Here is a 20,619-nt window from a genome sequence, read left to right as displayed (position 1 = left end):
GACTGGGGTTAACTTCCAGTAGGTGTGCTCTGTTCAATGTATCAGCCATTCATTCATGGGACATGGTTGTCATTGGCTGGACCAGCATTTAATGCCCATCCCTAGTTGCCCTTGAAACTGAGTGGCTTGCTTGGCCATTTCACAGGGCAGTTGAGAGTCAACCACACTGCTGTGGGTCTGGAGTCACATGTAGGCCAGAGCAGGTAAGGACGGCAGATTTCCTTCCCTAAAGGACATCCGTGAATCAGATGGGTTTTTCTGACAATTGACAATTGACAATCAGTAGATTCTCAATTCCAGATTTTTTTATTGAATTCAAATCCCACCATCTGCCATGGCAGGATTCGAACCCGGGTCCCCAGAACATTAGCTGAGTTTCTGGATTAGTAGTCTAGCAATAATACCACTGGACCATCACCTTCCCAAGGACCATCTTCTCCACTTCCTTATAAGACATGTTGAGACAAAACTTTTGAGTAAAATGTTGTTTGTTTCCTCATTGAAGGATGCCAGACAGGCCATGCAGGTAGCAGCCCGCAGAGTTGCTTACCCTGAAGGAATCAACATAAATCTGTGGAACACCACTGCTATAAATGTCGTCCCCTTGGAGCATTTTTTGGGAGTCTGTGTAGTGTCTTGAGAATTATTGATCCCAGCAGACAGTGACCCATTTCAATATTCACCACTGTCTAGCTATAGATGTAAGCCTCAAATCTATCATAGGGGAACACAATCACTAGTTCTTCCTCGATCTGTGCATATCTCATCTCTGCTAATGTTAATGCTCGATGCATATGTAACTAGTTGCCTACCTCATTGCTGCTTCAAGTCCAGATTGAGATGCATGGCCTAAGTGTGACTTCTTCCATAAGATTACTGTACCCAAGATTGGTGTGCTAATGAGCTCCACTTTGAGTTGTGGCAGGGCAATTCTTGTGCTTCTCCCCCAGAACGTGTGTCCCTCGGCATCAAATCCTGAGCAGCGCCTTTATGTCTGATAGATGCAGGAAAAACAAGCTATGGATCTCAATTGATGTTGGCATTACCGTGGCAGCATGGTGGCACAGTGGTTAGCACTGCTGCCTCACAGTGCCAGGACCCAGGTTCAATTCCAGCCTTGGGTCGTTGTCTGTGTGGAGTTTGCACGTTCTCCCCATGTCTGCGTGGGTTTCCTCCGGGTGCTCTGGTTTCCTCCTGCAGTCCCAAGATGTGCGGGTTAGGTTGATTGGCTATGCTAAATTGCCCCTTAGTGTCAGGGGATTAGTACGGTAATATGTCGGGTTATGGGGATAGGGCCTGGGTGGGATTGTTGTTGGTGCAGGCTCGATGGAACGAATGGCCTCCTCCTGAACTGTAGAGATTCTATGATCACCAAAACCACATTAACTTTGGTTGGATTCACTAAAGATTCCTTCCCTTAGCAATGAAGTTTCATTTTATACATGTTCACCATCCCAAGATCATTGCATTAATGTAGGAAAGTTTTCAGGTGTTCATAATTTATTTTTTATTCATTCGTGGGACATGGGCGTCGCTGGCTGGCCAGCATTTATTGCCCATCCCTACTTGCCGGAGGGCAGTTGAGAGTCAACCACATTGCTGTGGGTCTAGAGTCACATGTAGGCCAGACCAGGAAAAGACAGCAGATTTCGTTCCCTAAAGAACATTGGTGAAGTAGTTGGGTTTTTCCGACAATCGTTGATGATCAACAGTAGATTCTTAATTCGAGATTTTTTTTTATTGAAATCAAATTCTCCCATCTGCCGTGGCGGGATTCGAACTCAGGTCCCCAGAATATTAACTGAGTTTCTGGATTAGTAATCTAGCAATAATACCATAGGCCATCACCTCCCCAACAATGGTTGTGAATCACTATGGTGAAGCAGTCTCTCTCACACCCTTGACTCCACAACTCCATACATAAATTAGTCTCAAAGTGGTATTGTGGCTTGGAATTCACACCCTTTGGTGTTTTTGCAGTGCTCTACAGTTCCAGTCACATGTTTCACCAGTTTCTGGCATTCTACTATTGAACATTCATGCGAGGTTGACAGTACAGCTGACATCAGCACCACCTCTATCTGGTTCCTGATGCCAACCACAACCCAGTTCAGCCCCATGGTGTAACCATCAGCTACCTCTTCTACAATCACTGTGAGAAGTGTGCTACTGAAACTTGTTCCAGCTCCTAGTAAAACTCTGTCACAAAAGTGACGTTTCCCCAGGCTTGCGTGAAGTTCCATTTGTCCACAGCACACATGTCATGCAAACCAGGAATGGCAGTAGAGCGTTTCTCAATATCAATGTTACATGCTTTATTTTTCATTTAATTTATAAAGACATGTCGGCTACTGATGTATCCAACCAAACAAAAATAAAAGTTGCTTTAAACCCTCACCATGTCTCTTAAAATAGTCAGGTTCCACCATGGCCACTCAGTTCTTGACCTCATTATCACCTTAGTACAAACATGGGCCACAGAGCTGAATTCAAGGAGTGAGCTGAGAGTGACTGCCTTTGACATCGAGGCAGCATCTGACTGAGTGTGGCATCAAGGAGCCCAAGCAAAATTCAAGTCAATTGGAATCACAGGATAAATTTTCCACTGTTTGAAGTCATACTTGGCACAAAGGAAAATGGTTGTAGACCAATCATCGCAGCCCCAGGGCATTTCTGCAGGAATTCCTAAGGGTAGCGTCCTGCACCCAACCATCTTCAGCTGTTTCATCAGTGACCTTTCTTCCATCATAAGGTTAGAAGTGGGGACATTTGCTGATGATCACAGTGTTCAGTATCATTCACAGAAACTCAGATACCGAAGCAGTCCACATCCACACGGCATCTGGCAAGTAACATTCCACCAGACAAGTGCCAAGCAGCAAACATTTCCAAAAATACAGCATCTCACTAGCTCCCCATCTCAGTTCAATGGCATCACTATCGCTGAATCCCCCACTGTTAACAGAGGTTACCACTGGGCAGAAAGGTAACTGGACCAGCCATATAAAATCTCTGGTCAGAGGCTGTAAAATGTGTAGTGACTAACTCCTGACTCTCCAAAGCCCATTCAAAGTATAAGTTAGGAGTGTTGGGGGGAATATTCTTCACTTGCCTGGATGAGTGCAGTTCCAACAATATTCAAAGAGCTTGACACCATTTAAAGACCAAGCAGCCCATTTGGTTGACACTGGACATCACCTTAAGTATTCACTCCTTCCACTATCGGTGCACTGTGGCTTTGACCATTCGTAGGAACTGCAACTACTTGTTAGACCAGTGACCATCCAACTGGCAAAGGAAGAAGCTGGAGCCAGTCAATCTTCAACATAGACATAATGGGCGGCACGGTGGCACGGTGGTTAGCACTGCTGCCTCACAGCGCCAGGGAGCCGTGTTCGATTCCCAGCTTGGGTCACACTCTGTGTGGAGTTTGCACATTCTCCCCGTGTCTGGGTGGGTTTCTTCCGGGTGCTCCGGTTTCCTCCCACAGTCCAAAGATGTGTGGGTTAGGTGGATTTGCCCCTTAGTGCCAGGGGGACTAGCTAGGGTGAACGTATGGGGTTATGGGAATAGGGCCTGGGTGGGATTGTGGTCAGTGCAGACTCGATTGGCCAAATGGCCTCCTTCTACACTGTAGGATTCTATGATTTATTCACAAATAAGTGCAGACCACTTTGCCCTTCCACATAGTCATCCAACATATGTGGAAACTGGTTCTTATACACGTGCCCTAACCTTCACCCTATTAACATCAGCTGCTCTTAATCACAATGGGAGTCAATTGTCCCAGCATTTGCAACATTAACACAACTCAACAAGAAGGTTCCTCCTGTGGCCTGGTAGTAAAAGTGACTGAAGTGGTAATCCACAAACCTAGGGCACTCCTCTGGGGTCCCAGGCTCGAATCCCACCATGGTCGATGGTAATACATCCTGTAGGCAGGGATGAGCTGAAAACACAACCTGACAAGTTTCCTTCAACAGCACCTTCCAAATCCACGACATCTACCACCTAGAAGACAAGGGCAGCAGATACAAGGGTACTCCACCACCTGGAGGTTCCCCTCCAAGTCAGACACCATTCTGACTTATAGAATCATAGAATTCCTACAGTGCAGAAGGAGGCCATTTGACCTGGGTCTGCACCGACTCTCCAACAGAGCACCCTACCCAGGCCCAATCCCCGTTACCCCACCTATTTAAGTTTAAAGTTTATTTATTAGTGCCACAAGTAGGCTTACATTAACACTGCAATGAAGTTACTGTGAAAATTACCCCACTAATCCCCCTAATTTACACATCTTAGGACACTAAGGAGCAATTTAGCATGGTAAATCCACCTAACCTGCACATCTTTGGAATGTGGGAGGAAACCGGAACACCTAGAGGAAACCCACGCAGACACGGGGAGAAAGTGCAAACTCCATGCTGACAGTGACCCAAGGCTGGAATCGAACCCAGATCCCAGGCACTGTGAGGCAGCAGTGCTAACCACTGTGCCACCCTGCCATAGTATAGGAGTGTAGTGTCTACAGCTGTTCTGTGCATTAGAACTTTTGTTGACATGTGGAGGTGGAGGGGAGGTGATGGCCCAGTGGTATTATTGCTAGACTATTCATCCAGAAACTCAGCTAAAGTTCTGGGAACCCGGGTTAGAATCGCATTATGGCAGGTGTTGGAATTGAATTCAATAAAAAATATCTGGAATTAAGAATCTACTGGTGACCATGAAACCATTGTTGATTGTCGGAAAAACCCATCTGGTTCACTAATGTCCTTTAGGGAAGGAAATCTGCTGTCCTTACCTGGTCTGGCCTACATGTGACTCCAGAGCCACAGCAACAGACTCTCAACTGCCCTCTGAACAGAGCAACTAGGGATGGGCAATAAATGCTGGTTAGCCAGCAACGCCCATGTCCCACAAAGGAACAAAAAAAAGTCTTCATTGTCAAACACTTGCTATCATAATTTGCAGAATGCTGATCCAATGCTGGATCTCCCCGTCAATAGTGCTATCCAGAGAATTGTGGCTACCAAGGTATAGTAAGTGCTGAACATATTACAGAGTCTCTCCTTCATCATATGTGGGAGATGTAATATTTGACTGTCTGGGTGGAGGTTGACATGTGAGTTTATTTTAGGCAACATCCGAGGAGAAGCAAAGTTTCTTGCATGCAGAATTGAGGAGTTTGAAAGTAGCTCAAATATCTGGGGGAAGAGTGGGCATTGGCACTGCAGCGATCTGCAAACTGTAGATCATGTATAACTATGGTGGTCCGTTTAGTTTTGGTACAGAGTCGACTCAGGTTAAAGAGTTTTCCATTTGGGCAATATTTAATGCTCACACCAGAAGGCAGTTGATCTTTGATGAGATGAATAGCCATTGTCAGGTACATCGTAAATTGTATGTGGATTTTCACACAGCCTTGTTTGATCTCGGTCTGGATTTTGAAGGCATCTGTTTCAGATTGCCCACTCAATATAGTTGCAACCATATCATCATAGAATCCCTACAGTGCAGGCGGATGCCATTCAGCCCATCGAGCCTGCACCGACAACAATCCCACCCAGGCCATATCCCTGTAACCCCACGTATTTACGCTGCTAATCCCCCTGACACTAAGGGGCAATTTAGCATGGCCAATCAACCTAACCCAGACATCTTTGGAGTGTGGGAGGAAACTGGAGCATCCTGAGGAAACCCACGCAGACGCGGGGAGAACATGCAGACTCCGCACAGTCGCCCTATCTTGCCAGTGTCACTGGGTCAGAAATGTGAAACCCCCTTCTTAACAGCACTGTGGGTGTACCGACACCAGGGATTGCAGCGGCTCAAGAAAGCAGCTCACCACCACCTTCTCAGGAGCAATTAGGGGTGGGAAACCAGTTCTGGCCTCGCCAGTGACACATCCCATGAACAAAAAAAAATTCTTTAAAATAATATCAATGTTTCTTGAGCATGTAGCACAAGGGAGCTGAAGAGGAGTTTGTAGGAATTCTAGGACACACACACACACACACGAGAAAAAGAAAAAAAACCCTAAAATCACATGATAATGACTCAGATGCTATGCACATACAACAAACATTCACTCCACATCATGCCATTTTACCTCCAAGTTCAACATCGTTAAGGTATTCACTGGTAGATGTTAAGTTGTGGAATCCTTGGCCAAGCCATTCGGGACTGTAATTCTGATTCACAACCAACATGAAGTCAAGGACTGGGTACTGCTGATCTCCAGGGGGTGGCTCTGGGCAGAGGACGTGGACATTTGCATCGGATATGTTGTGTGTTCGGAGTGCAGATGTCAGCTGTAACATACAATTACAGCATATGAAAATTTATAGATAGAAATGCCAGCTATCAGTTAATTACTACTGTTGTGGTTATAACTGCAGAATGTTGCCACGCCAACCCAGATCCCTTAAGATGAATCACAATCTTGCCCTGACGACTCCAGTTGGAATTATAGCATGCATTTCCAAACTGGGATCCAATGACCCTGGAGGAACTGCAAAGAGGATGTCATCAATCTCCGTTGCCAGAAGCACCCGTCACGCCCCTGTGTCTTTATCTTGTTGGTTTACCGACACTTTATCTCTGTTGTTACAGATGTAAAATACTTGCAGTAACAGGCAGCTGAGACTGTCCTTTTGGGAAGTCTTTTTTAAGTTAGGGTCCAGGGACCAGGTACCAGGAGGGAAATCATGAGCCTGGTGCTTCTCCTGTTCCCAGGCTCACATTATGTAACAGTCCATCTGTCATTTGTAAGATTTAATGTTTGTAATTTGGTGTTAAAAACAATGCCCCCACGCAAAGAAAGCCACGCACCATGGAATCTAAAGAGTGCATCATCGCATAACTGATATATGGTGCAAATTTTCTGGCCACCTGTACCACAGTTTAAAATGAGAACACAGTGCACTTTAATTCATTAAACAATGACTTACATTCCGCTCCTCAAGTTCTATAAAATTCTCCTGTAGCACAAATCACCTGCATGCATAAAAGAACAGCAACAATCACCTGAGGATCAGTTAACAATCTCTTTTGGCCTATCGTTAGACTATTAATCCAGAAACTCAGCTAATGTTCTGGGGACCCGGGTTCGAATCCCTGCCACGGCAGATGGTGGAATTTGAATTCAATAAAAAAGAATCAGGAATTAAGAATCTACTGATGACCATGAAACTGTTGTCGATTGTCAGAAAAACCCATTAGGTTCACTAATGTCCTTTAGGGAAGGAAATCTGCCGTCCTTATCTGGTCTGGCCTACATGTGACTCCAGAGTCACAACAATGTGGTTGACTCTCAACTGCCCTCCAAGGGCAACTTGGGATGGGCAATAAATGCCGGCCAGCCAGCACTGCCCATGTCCCACAAATGAATAAAAAAACCTTTAAAATACAGAGCTGTTTTTATTTGGTCTGGGAACCATTCCATTGAAGGTTTCCAAAGTTGCAGGTTTTGAATTAAAGTCCATATGATCACAATCAACTTGGAGTTGGGTATTCAGGACCCTTTAAAATGCACTGTACAGTGTTGTCCAATCAATATTTGAAAATACTCATCATTTCATATAACACCCCCAACTGCCGTGTGCATGTTTGTACTCATGTGCCCCAGCCCAACCAAACCTATGTGGTTATTCAACTGCTGGACAGCATCACAGATCAATAGGAAGCTCACGTCGATCAAGCCCCTCATACCTGCTTAATTTAATTCATTTTTATGGGATGTGGGCATCACTGGCTGGGCCAGCATTTATTGCCCATCTCTAGTTGTCCTTGTTCAGAGGGTAGTTGAGAGTCAACCACATTGCAGTGGCTCTGGAGTCACATGTAGGCCAGACCAGGTAAGGACGGCAGATTTCCTTCGCTAAAGGACATTCGTAAACTAGATGGCGTTTTCCAACAATCGACAATAGGTTTCATGGTCATCAATAGATTCTTAATTCCAGATTTTTTTTTAATGAATTCAAATTCCACCATCTGCCGTGGTGAGATTTGAACTCGGGGTCCCCAGAATATTAGCTGAGTTTCTGAATTAATAGTCTAACGATAATACAACTAGGCCATCGCCTCCCCATGGTTCTTGTCTTTGAACCATTCATCCATTACACTCCCATCTGAGAGGGCGGACAGGACGTTGGTTTGATGTTGTGAGAGACAATGTTGGAGATCATGACCTCTGCAGGCTAACTGTTTGGAAAGACATAGGAAGAAGAGAGTAGGAACAAAAAGTTCAGCTGGTCATGAAGAGGGCCCAGGGAAAATATTGACTAGTGAATTTTGAACCTTCACAGCCCCTGTCTTCCTCTGTACCAAATGCAGCAGAGACTGCCATGCCAGAGCAGGACTCCAGGTCATGGTGAACACAGAGATGACCACCCCGACACAAACCATCATCTTGTGTGACAGTAGGCAGTCACCATCCAATTGGCTCACCTCAAAATCTTCTCGTTTCCGATCACAGCTGGGGAAAGTTCAAAGGAAATAATAATCTGGACCGTTGTAAAAAAAACCACACACCATCCCCACTGGAAATATCTAGCTGTTCCTTCACTGTCTCTGCGACAAAATCCCGAAACGCCCTCCCTAACAGCGCCGTGGGTGTACCTACACCACCCGGATTGCAGCAGTCCAGGCAGAGGTGGCTCACCACAAGTTTCTCAAGGACATATATGGGTAATAAGAATGCTGGCCTGGCCAACGATGCTCACATCCCATAGTAGAATTAATGAAGAGGTAAAGGTATGTGGACAAATGTGAGACAAAGGAGAGTATCAGAGTCTGTTACAAAGAACTCCCTTCCCTGTTGTTCTGTGTTGAATTACTCAGCTGATGCATGGAGAGTAGCTGCCTGGGTGTGGTACCAGAGATCTGCTGGTGTGCGTGCGATTGTGCCCAACTTGAGATGAATCCTCCACCAGAGCAAGAGAGAAAAAGGACAAACTGGAGGAAAAGCATTTTTCAAATTTATTATAATCTCCACTCTACGTTTATTGGAGAAAATTGACCAATAGTCGTTCCTGCTGAGTATCCAAGAACACATATTCAGTGGCTTTACATACCCAAGTACTGGCGTTCCTCAAGAGGTCCAAATAATCCCAGCCACTGTGGTTGGTAGCCATCTCAGATACATTCACCTTCAACTTTGCCCTTCCCAAATAGTAGTCAATTCCAACTGTAAAACACAAAGTTTCATCATAAAATAAAAACAGAAAGTGCTGGAAATACTCAGGAAGTCAGGCAGCATCTGTGGAGAGAGAAACAGAGTCAACATTTCAGGTCAATGAGCTTTCATCAGAACTGGAAAATGTTAGAAATGTAATTAGTGGAAAACAAAATGCAAGGTCTCTGATTGGGTGGAAGACTCGGAATGTGAGTATCATTTGTTGGGTCCAGCATTTATTGCCTGTCCCTAACTGCCCTCCATAGAATCATGGAATCCTACAGTGCAGAAGGAGGCCATTCAGCCCATCGAGTCTGCACCGACAACAATCCCACCTAGGCCCCATCCCCATAACCCCACATATTTACCCCACTAATCCCTCTAATTTACGCATCCCGGTACACGAAGGGGCAATTTAGCACGGCCAATGCACCTAACGGTCTCTGGGCTGTGGGAGGAAACCGGAGCACCCAGAGGAAACCCACGTAGACACAGGGAGAACGTGCAAACTCCACACAAACAGTGACCCAAGCCGGGAATCGAACCCAGGTCCCTGGTACTGTGAGGCAGCAGTGCTAACCACTTTGCCACCGTGCCGCCCATTTCAGAGGATATTTGAGAGTCAGCCACAGTGCTGTGGATCTGGAGTCACATCTAGGCCAGACGGGTAAGGACAGCAGATTTCCTTCCCTAAAGAACATTAGTGAACCAGGTGGGTGTTGACAACAATTGACAATGGTTTTGTGGTCATCATTAGATTTTTAATTCCAGATTTTTATTGAATTAAAATTGCACCATCTGCTGTGGCAGGATTTGAACCTGGGTCCCCAGCTCTTGCTCTGGGTTTCTGGGTTACCAGTCCAGTGACAGTACTACTTCACTACAGCCTCCCAACCTTTCTGTCTCACAACGTGTGCCCACAAGAGTGAGAAGAGCAGCAAGACTGTGGAAATGTAATCAGTTCTGAGTTTCCTTCCAATTCACACACTGCCCAGATGTTGTTCTTTCATCAATGTTGGGCTGAGCTTCAAGCATTCTCTGTCTGATGCAACAGCATTAAAACAAGGACTTCAGCTTTTGAGGAGAAGGCCAGCCGTCAACTTCTCGAGAGAACAGGGATGACATATTTTCTACCACCACCCACGTCCAGAGAGGAAACGAAATTCATGTAGAACCACAAAACCATGTTGTAAATTCCACCGTGCACTGGAGTTTCCATATTGCACTGTTAACCTTTCCAGGTACTGTTAATTTTTTGTCTTAACTTATCAAGATGAGAAACATCACTGCTGTGAAATAGAACACTTTCCCTTGTAAAATACTTATTATCAAACATCTGCAGTTCAGGTATAGTGTGGGCTGATGCAGAGTAAATGCAAACTAGGAACAGGAGTAGGCCACTCGGCCCTTCGAGCTAACTGAATGTAATCTCTTACTTACCCCCCGGGGTAACCTTTCACCCCCTTGTTTATCAAGATTCTATCTACCTCTGCCTTGAAAATATTCAAAGACTGCTCCCACTGCCTCTCGAGGATGGGAGTTACGAAGTCTCGCTACCTTCAAAGAAAAAAATTCCTCTCATCTGTCTTAAATGATGTGGAGATGCCGGCGTTGGACTGGGGGTAGGCACAGTAAGAAGTCTCACAATGCCAGGTTAAAGTCCAACAGGTTTATTTGTAAGCATGAGCTTTCGGAGCGCTGCTCCTTCGTCAAGTGAGTGACTCACCAAGTGCTCCAAAAGCTCGTGCTACCAAATAAACCTGTTGGATTTTAACCTGGTGTTGTGAGACTTCTTACTGTGTCTTAAATGGGCAACCCCTTGTTTTTAAACAGTGACCTTTGCTCTAGATTCTCCTACACGCTCTCCGCATTGGCGCCTCAGGATCTTATACATTTCAATCAAGTCACCTGTTACCCTTCTAAACTTCAGCAAATACAAGTACAGTCTATCCAATCTTTCCTCATAAGACAGGCCCGTCCATTCCCGATATTAGTCTGGTAAACCTTCGCTGAATTGTTTCTAATGCATTTACATCCTTCCTTAAATAAGGAGACCAGTTCTATACACAATACTCAGATGTCCTGTACAACTGAAGCATAACCTCCATACTTTAGTATTCAATTCCCCTCACAATAAATAATAACATTCTATTAGCTTCCCTAATTACTTGCTATACCTGTACGCTAGCTTTTTGCAATTCACACACAAAGACATCCAGATCCCTCTGAACCTCAGAACTCTGCAATCTCTCGCCATTTAAATAAGAGGTTTCTTTTTGATTCTTCCTGCCAAATGGACAATTTCACATTTTCCCACATTATACTCCATTTGTCAGATCTTTGTCCACTCACGTACTGATCGATGTCTGCTTACAGCCTCCTTATGTCCTCTTCACAATTTAATTTCCTACCTACCTTCGTATCATCAGCAAAGTTAGCAATCATACCTTGGATCACTTCATCCAAGTAATTTATATAAATTGTAAAAAGTTGAGGGCCCAGCACTGATCCGTGTGCCACACTACTAGTCACATCATGTCAACCAGAAAAAGATCCATTATGGGAGGGGTGGCACAGTGGTTAGCACTGCTGCTTCACAGCACCAGGGACCCGTGTTCAATTCCAGGCTTGGAACACTTTCTGAGTGGTGTTTGCACATTCTCCCTGGGTCTGCGTGGGTTTCCTCCCACAGTCTAAAGATGTGCTGATTAGGTGCATTGGCTATGCTAAATTCTCCCTCAGTGTACCCGAACAGGCGCTGGGGATTTTCACAGTGACTTCATTGCAGTATTGAAGTGTTAATGTAAGCCTATTTATGACTAATAAATAAACTTTAACTTTTTAACTCTCTGCTTCTTGTGAATCAACCATTCTTCATCCATGTCAATATGTTACCCTCTACACCATAAGCTTTCACTTTCTGCAACAACCTTTGCCATGGCACCTTATCAAAGGCCTTCTGGAAATCGAAGTACAGTACATCCACCAGTTCCCCTTTATCCCTGTAATGACTTCAATCAGGCCATTGAGGTTGGCCTATTGTAGTATGAACTCCCTGATTAAGGATCCAATTGATGGGCCAATCAGGGAGTCTTTGCCTTGTATTTAACCGGGAGTGCCAGTTCCTCTGACACCCCTGGAGATAGACTGCTAACTCTCTGTGTACTGCTGTTAGAGTTTGTAAATAAAGGGATTTTGGTGAAAGGACTCCCGCCTCTGTAGACTTATTATAATCCCCAATTGGTTAAACATGATTTCTCTTTCACAAAACCATGTTGATTCTGCCTGATTGCCTTGAATTCTTCCAAGTGCCGTGCTATAACAACTTTAAAAATGGAATCTTACGTTTTCCTATAACAGATGTTAAGCTAACTGGCCTGTAGTTTCCTGCGTTCTGTCTGCCTCCCTTTTTGAATAAAGGAGTTACATTTGTTATTTTCCAATCTAATGGAACTTTCCCGAATCCAGGGAATTTTGGAAAATTAAAACCAATGCATCAACTATCTCACCAGCCACTTTTTCTAATACCAGGGATGAAGTCCATCAGGCCCCGATATCTGTTAGCCCATAGCTTTAACAGTCTGTTAAGTACCTCTTGCCGGGTTATTGTAATTCTCCTGAGTTCCTCCCTCCCTTCCAGTTCCTGAATTACAGCTGTTTCTGGGATGTTAGTAGTGTCCTCTATAGTGAAGACCGGGCCAAAATACCTGTTTAAGTCATCTGCCATCTCCTTATTTTCCATTATTAATTCCCCAGAATCACTTTCTATAGAACCAACACTCACTTTGTGAACTCATTTCTTACTGACACCCTTACTGTCTGTCTTTATATTTCTAGCTATCTTTCTCTCGTACTCTAATATTTCCCACCTTTGCAGGTGTTTTTATTCTGCCCAATCTCCTGACCTGCCAGCTATCTTTGCGCACCTTCCAAACCCACAACCGCTACCATCTAGAAGGACAAGGGCAGCAGACAGATGGGAACACCACCACCTGGAAGTTCCCCTCCAAGCCACTCACCATCCTGACTTGGAAATATATCAACGTTGCTTCACCGTCGCTGGATTGAAATCCTGAAACTCCCTACCGAGCAGCACAGTGGGTGTACCTACACCGTATGGACTATAGCAGTTCAAGAAGGCAGCTCACCACCATTTTCTCAAGGGCCAGTTAGAGATGGGCATTAAATGCCGACCTAGCCAGTGATGTTCACATCCCATAAATGAAATGTAAAAATGTCTTTGCTTTACGTTTGATGCTAACTTGTATTTTCTTTTAGTTAACCAGAGATGGTGGGGCCTCCCCTCAGAATGTTTCTTTCTTGTCAGAATGTGTCTATTCCGTGTATTCTGAAACTCCCTCTAATCGATTCGAACAATGTACCTCAGCTGCAACTGGCTGTAATACTGATGATGCAGGCTGCCTTCGAGTGACAAATCCCCCCACCCACTCCATTCAGAACTTTCCACACTCGCCAGTATGTGTGGATTGTCAATTAAATGCCAAACTGGAGGCAGCAAGCCTGAGCCTACTGGGAGCTAGGTTGAGACAGCCCAAGTTCACCTCACAGAGGATCATGATATTCCCATCATAGAACCCTATAATGCAGAAGGAGGCCATTCGGCCCATCGGGTCTGCACCGAACACCCAGGCCCTATCCCCATAACCCCACATATTTACCTTAGCTAGTCCCCCTGACACTAAGGGGCAATTTAGCATGGCCAATCCACCGAGCCCACGCATCTTTGGACTGTGGGAGGAAACCGAACCACCTGGAGGAAACTCACGCAGACACAGGGAGAGCGTGCAGACTCCACAAAGACAGTGACCCAAGCCGGGAATCTTTGGACTGTGGGAGGAAACCGAACCACCTGGAGGAAACTCACGCAGACACAGGGAGAGCGTGCAGACTCCACAAAGACAGTGACCCAAGCCGGGAATGGAACCCGTGTCCCTGGCGCTGTGAGGTAACAGTGCCAGTTACTGTGCCACTGTGCAGCCCTTAACCTAGGCAGGATTCACACCCAGGTCCAAGAAGTGAAGGGATCCTGCTGCACCATTCAACCCCAAATAAGTTCTGGTATTTGTACTTTTTTTTAAAAATCTGCACTCTCAAGTCATGCTGTCATCATAGAATCCCTGCAGTGCAGAAGGAGGCCATTTGGCCCATCGAGTCTGCACCGACTCTCTGACAGAGTATCTTACCTGGGCCCTCTCCCTCACCCTATCCCTGTAATCCCACACATTTTCCTAAGGCTACTCCATCTAACCTACACCTTGGGACTTTGGGAAGAAATTGGAGCACCCAGAGGAAACCCGCACACACACACACACACGGGGAGAACGTGCAGACTCCACACAGTCAGTCACCCAAGGCTGGAATCGGACCCGGGTCCCTGGGGGTGTGAGGCAGCAGTGCGAACCTCTATGCCACCATGCTGCCCCGTCACGTACGAAGTAAATTCCCAAGAAGAGAAAAAAGTTATATATAGTGGAATGCTTCAGGTTTTTTTTGCACGTGGCTTGAGTACTTGAGAGCTCACACACCTTCATCCTGAAATGGGGCACTTTGGAGGAATGTACCATTTGTACAGCATAGTTTCAATCCCTGGCAGTGACTTTCCACTTTGCACTCCACTTGGTACTCCGAGGATAATTCTTGTTCTGTTTCTTCACTGCCAATCTGGAACACGCTGATGGGGAAGTGATTAACACAATTCCCTGAGTCCATTGAGAAAATGCTGACATTCTGAAGGGCTGCAAAACAAATGGGGAAAGAAAGCATGTTAGGTACCTGATAGAGAACAAATACTTTCCTGGAATATTTGTTTTCTCGTGGTGCTTGCATAATTTAGGACGAGGAGCTGAAGGTAATGGCCGGAATTCTCCCAAAAAAGTTCTAAGTGTCGAATTTGCAGGAAAACTGGAGTAATTCACGCTGTTTTTTTCAGTGGGTGTTCAGACTAGAATCTCCCACACCCTGGGCAATGCAGGGGTCACCAGTGTGAATATCATTAAATTTCAGGGAGCGGGGCCTATTCACACTGGAGAAGTTGGAACCAGCGGAACTCTACGCACGCGCAGTGGCCCCGAACTGTCAGCCTTCTTGTTTTCTGGCCAGCTCAATCGCTGGCTAGCCCGGGATCCCCCCAGTGCTGCCCCCCCAAATCCCTCAGCTCGATCGTGGCACCCAATCATTCCCAGGTCAGTCTTGACCTCCCCTCTCCATCCCGGACGGCCCTGAACTCCAGGCACCCACCCCCCCGCCCCCTAGCAGTGATGATGTCCACGCAGGTAAACCACCACCCCCCACTCCTGGCAGACCCATGCCTGCCAGACCTCACCCCCCCCCCACCCCGCCCCCGCATACCCCCACCCCCCAGGCAGAGACCCCCGGCTGACCACCTTCCCACAGCCCGCCCCAATCGCTGATGGGCAGTGCCAAGGTGCACCCTGGGCATGGGCACTTTGCTCCTTGGGCAGTTCCAGGGGGCACAGGCTGGCACTGCCTGGGTGCCCATCCTAGGGGGCACCACCCCCGCCACCCGACCCTCTGGGGGGCCCCGATTTCCCCCCTTCATTCCAGCAGGGTCATTCCGCTAATTCCATGAATGTAGGGTGCCAGTCTGAACCCTGCTGGAGTGAAATACTCCTGACAGGGTTGGAGATGCTACTCGTACTGTATTCAGTCCCGGGCCCACTAATAACATATAAATAGTATGTGAAATACTATTTAACTACTAACCTCGCCTCCCAGCCGATTTTCAGCACCGTGTTGATGCCGCCGGAAATCTGGGCCTGGGAGAATCAAGCACGGCGCAATCGCCTGTAGGGATCCCACGAATTGACCGACACGCAATTCTCCCGGACGAAATTAGCGCAGCGGGATGGGAGAATCGCCCCCAACATTTTTGACTGAGTGTTACGAAGCTATGATGTGGAGATGCTGGCGTTGGACTGGGGTGGGCACAGTAAGAAGTCTCACAACACCAGGTTAAAGTCCAACAGGTTTATTTGGCAGCACAAGCTTTCGGAGCCTCAGGCTCCTTCTTCAGGTGAGTGGGGAGTTGTGTTCACAAACAGGGCATATACAGACACAAACTCAATTTACAAGATAATGGTTGGAATGCGAGCCTTTACATGCCATCCCCACCCCCCCACTTCTTGCCTTCAAACAACCGCACAATCTCAAACAGAACATTGTCCACAGCAAACTACCCAGCCTTCAGTAGAACATTGACCACGACACCACACAACCCTGCCACAGCAACCTCTGCAAGACGTGCCGGATCATCGACACGGATGTCATCATCTCACGTGAGAACACCATCCACCAGGTACATGGTACATACTCTTGTGACTCGGCCAACGTTGTCTACCTGATACGCTGCAAGAAAGGATGTCCCGAGGCATGGTACATTGGGGAAACCATGCAGACGCTACGACAACGGATGAATGAACACCGCTCAACAATCACCAGGCAGGAGTGTTCCCTTTCAGTCGGGGAACACTTCAGCAGTCATGGGCATTCAGCCTCTGATCTTCGGGTAAGCATTCTCCAAGGTGGCCTTCACGACACATGACAACGCAGAATCGCTGAGCAGAAACTGATAGCCAAGTTCCGCACACATGAGGATGGCCTCAACCGGGATCTTGGGTTCATATCACACTATCTGTAACCTCCACGACTTGCCTGGGCTTGCAAAATCTCACTAACTGGCCTGGCTGGAGACAATACACACCTCTTTAACCTGTGCTTGACCCTCTCTCCACTCACATTGTCTGTACCTTTAAGACTTGATTACCTGTAAAGACTCGCATTCCAACCATTATCTTGTAAATTGAGTTTGTGTCTGTATATGCCCTGTTTGTGAACACAACTCCTACTCACCTGAAGAAGGAGCCTGAGACTCCGAAAGCTTGTGTTGCCAAATAAACCTGTTGGACTTTAACCTGGTGTTGTGAGACTTCTTACTGTGTTATGAAGCTACCAGAATCAGTGATTGAAGCAGAGAGCATTCCAGCACAAGCTCAATGAGTTGCATGGCCTCCTCCTGTACCGTAATGATTCTAAGTCAACAGTTAAGAATAGATTCATTCGGTAGTTGGAGCAAATGGAAATAAGGGGATATGGTAACGGAGGAAGCACATCAGATTGGAATCAGAATTCACTGAGGGGAAATATTAAGAGGGAGTGTTTGGGTGAAATGGGCTGTACCCAAGTCGTAATTTCAAGTTACATGGGCGGGATATTCCAGCCACACTCACCCAACGCACTGACGCACGTTGTGATTCCAATGCGGCACGTGACACAGTGGTTAGTACTGCTGCCTCACAGTGCCAGGGACCCAGCTTTGATTCCCGCCTTGGGTCACTGACTTCGCGGAGTCTGCACGTTCTCCCCGTGTCTGCATAGGTTTCCTCTGGGTGCTCCAGTTTCCTCCCACAGTCCAAAGGTGTGCTGGCTAGGTGCATTGGCCATGCTAAATTCTCCTTTGGTGTACCTGAACAGGCGCCGGAGTGTAGCGACTAGGGGATTTTCACAGTAACTTCATTGCAGTGTTAATGTAAGCCTACTTGTGACACTAATAAATAAACAATGACTGCATCAGAACAACACTTGCAGTACATTACCTTGAAATACTGTAAATGTTATTACTAAAGGGCTGAGTTCACCAAAATACATCAGCCAAGAGTTGATTACTTTTCACAGAATTTTACAGAGGGGAGGATGTCCATTGTGTGTGTGTCAGTTCATCGCAAGAGTTATTCAATTAGCTCAAATCCATAGAACCATGGCATCCCTACAGTGCAGAAGGAGGCCATTCAGCCCATTGAGTCTGCATCAACTCTCGAAAGGAGCGTTTTATCAATGCCTCCCCTCCACCCTATCCCCAAAACCCCACGCATTTACCATAGCTAATTCATCTAACCTGTACATCTTTGGACTGCTCTTTACCTGCTCCCTGCTCTTGACCTGGAACCTTGTAAACACTTTGCTCTTCAAGTGTACCGAATTCCCATTTTGAAAATATTTACTTTAATCGACTTCCACCACCGTTTCAGACAGTGCATTCTACATCACAACAACCTGCTGTGTAAATAAAGGTTTCATCTCCTCTCCAGCTGTTTTGTCATTTATCTTAACTCTTGGTCCACTGCTTACAACCCCATCTCTTGTCAGTAAAAACTGCTTGCCCTAACGTTCTGTCTCAAAGTCCTTCATAAGTTTCAGAAACTCTATTCACACTTCTCTGCTCTCAGAACAAACCCAATCTCTCCACAGAATTGAAGCCCTCATCCTTGGTACCATTCTGTTAAACCTTCCCTGTACCCACCCTATATCATCAGTATTAGAGCCAGTTGACTTCAACAGGAAACTGTGAGGAGTGACATTAATAATCAGTAAGATTTTAATCTATTGTGAAGTCCCGACAGGAACAGTCGTCCATTCTACTTGAGAACAGACGCGGGAATTCTATTGCCTCGCTCGCCATGGAATCGGAGCGGGATAGGGGCGAGGATAGGGCTTGGGTGGAATTGTGGTCGGTGCAGAGTTGATAGGCCGAATGGCCTCCTACTGTACTGTAGGATTCTATGAGGGGCAGACAAAGGAAATGTCCATTGACCTCAGGCGGGGATTTCCGGTCTCATTCGATGAAGCTGTAAAATCCCTCTCCAGAATGTTCAGCTTCACGTCAATGGGGGCGATCTTCTTCATAGAATCCCTGCAGTGCAGAAGGAGGCCATTCGGCCCATCGAATCTGCACTGACAACAATCCCACCCAGGCCCTATCCCCGTAACCCCACGTATTTACCCCACTAATCCCCTGACACTAGGGCAATTTAGCGCGGCCAATCCACCTAATCCGCACACATCTTTGTAGTGTGGGAGGAAACCCACGCAGACACGGGGAGAATGTGCAAACTCCACACAGACCGTGACCCGAGGCTGGTGCTGTGAGGCAGAAGCGCTAACCACTGTGCCACTGAGTCCGCAACCACTGCCCATGTAAATGCCGGCGGGGGCTCAAGATCTAGAAGTCACAGTTCTCACCAATGAGAATGCGATTGTGGATCTTCCCCACCCCTTGCCAACAATGTCACCCGGTTCACGCTCATAATGGGCACAATATAGCCTCCAGGGGAGAGGGCGTGGCCAGACAGTGTTCAGGCAATGCCCCAGCACAGGTTGGGACTGCCAGGTTGGCACCAACCTGGCAGTGCCGATCTGTGCCAAGGGGCAGGCCCCAATGGGAGCCTCATTGGGAGGGGCGAGATTTATTTATATGTGGTGGTGTTTGGGAGCAGACAGGGAAGCTGGGCGTGCCAGGGATGGCCATTGGGGGATGGGGAGGATGGTGGAGGGTGGTTGCTGGCTCAGATTGTGGATTGGGGGAGAGAAGGGGCTGATGACTGCGGGGGCAAAACACGACGCCCCTATTTATTTTGGCAGAGTGTCATAAGATCTGGAGAGAAAGACGTTGGTTTTCTTGCCAGAACCAACACTGTCACTTTTTGGTAAGATTTAGCCCTGTGTTTCTGCAAACCTGTCTCTTTCCGCCTTTAAGATGCTTCTCATAAACGATCCCTTTGACCAGACTTTTGACCACCTGTCCTAATATCTCCTGATGTGGCTCAGTGTCAGGTTTTGTCTAATAACATATTTGTGAAGCACCTTGGGGCAATTTACATAGTTAAAGGCGCTATCTAACTACAAGTTGTTATTGTTGCACTTTAACTTGATTTATAAATGATCAATGTTTAATGGATCTATTTTGATGATTAAAAAATCTTTGACAGGATTGAAAGTTGAGAAATTTACAGCAGATGAGCACTTAGCACATGTCTTTGGCATTCTTCTATCTGTTATTTTAATGGAGACATTAATTCTTCTATTTTAATTGAATTATTGACAGCAGTTTAAAACCTAAAGGGTGAAAAATTGGGATAACTTGAGTCAGTTTGTAGGGCACTACAAGTGCCCTTGGGGCTCTGAGATGATCTGTGAGCTGTGTGTATATGCACACACGCGACACACACACACACACACACACACACGCCACACACACTCGCACATATACACATACACTCACTCACACACACTCCACTCACTCATACATATACACACATGCACACACACTCGCCCACACACTCGTCCACACACTCACACGCGCATTCACACGTGCACTCACACGCGCACTCACATCTACACACACACACGCACACGTGAGGTGAGCCATGATCGGCGCCCTATTGTTGAGGACATTGGTATTCTCCAATATCTGCCAGAAACATGTTGAGCTGGCTGATCAGCAAGCAGCACAAATGGGGTCATTTTGAGCTGAACACACGAGCCAATGTCCTCTCGTAATCTAGCACAGCTTGCACACATGTTCAGCAGTGGGTCGGGTGCCCACCAGCACCATTTTAAGAGGATCA

General features: G+C 46.5%; 1 protein-coding gene across 1 annotated transcript in view; it reads right to left on the bottom strand.

The window, feature by feature from the left end:
- The window catches only part of LOC144506204 (uncharacterized), a 56,515-nt gene that overhangs the window by 27,968 nt on the left and 7,928 nt on the right, over window positions 1–20,619 (bottom strand). The window contains exons 2-4 of the mRNA XM_078232066.1: window positions 14,725–14,934; window positions 9,078–9,190; window positions 6,113–6,314 (exon numbers count right to left, since the gene is read on the bottom strand). Of these exons, the coding sequence (XP_078088192.1) occupies window positions 6,113–6,314; window positions 9,078–9,190; window positions 14,725–14,934 (525 nt within the window). The remainder of the gene's footprint in view (window positions 1–6,112; window positions 6,315–9,077; window positions 9,191–14,724; window positions 14,935–20,619) is intronic.

The sequence above is a fragment of the Mustelus asterias genome, chromosome 17 (genome assembly GCF_964213995.1).
Source record: "Mustelus asterias chromosome 17, sMusAst1.hap1.1, whole genome shotgun sequence".
In the NCBI taxonomy this organism is placed as follows: Eukaryota; Metazoa; Chordata; class Chondrichthyes; order Carcharhiniformes; family Triakidae; genus Mustelus; species Mustelus asterias.
The sequence above is the reverse complement of the archived record's forward strand: the minus strand, read 5'-3'. Positions and strand labels throughout refer to the sequence as shown.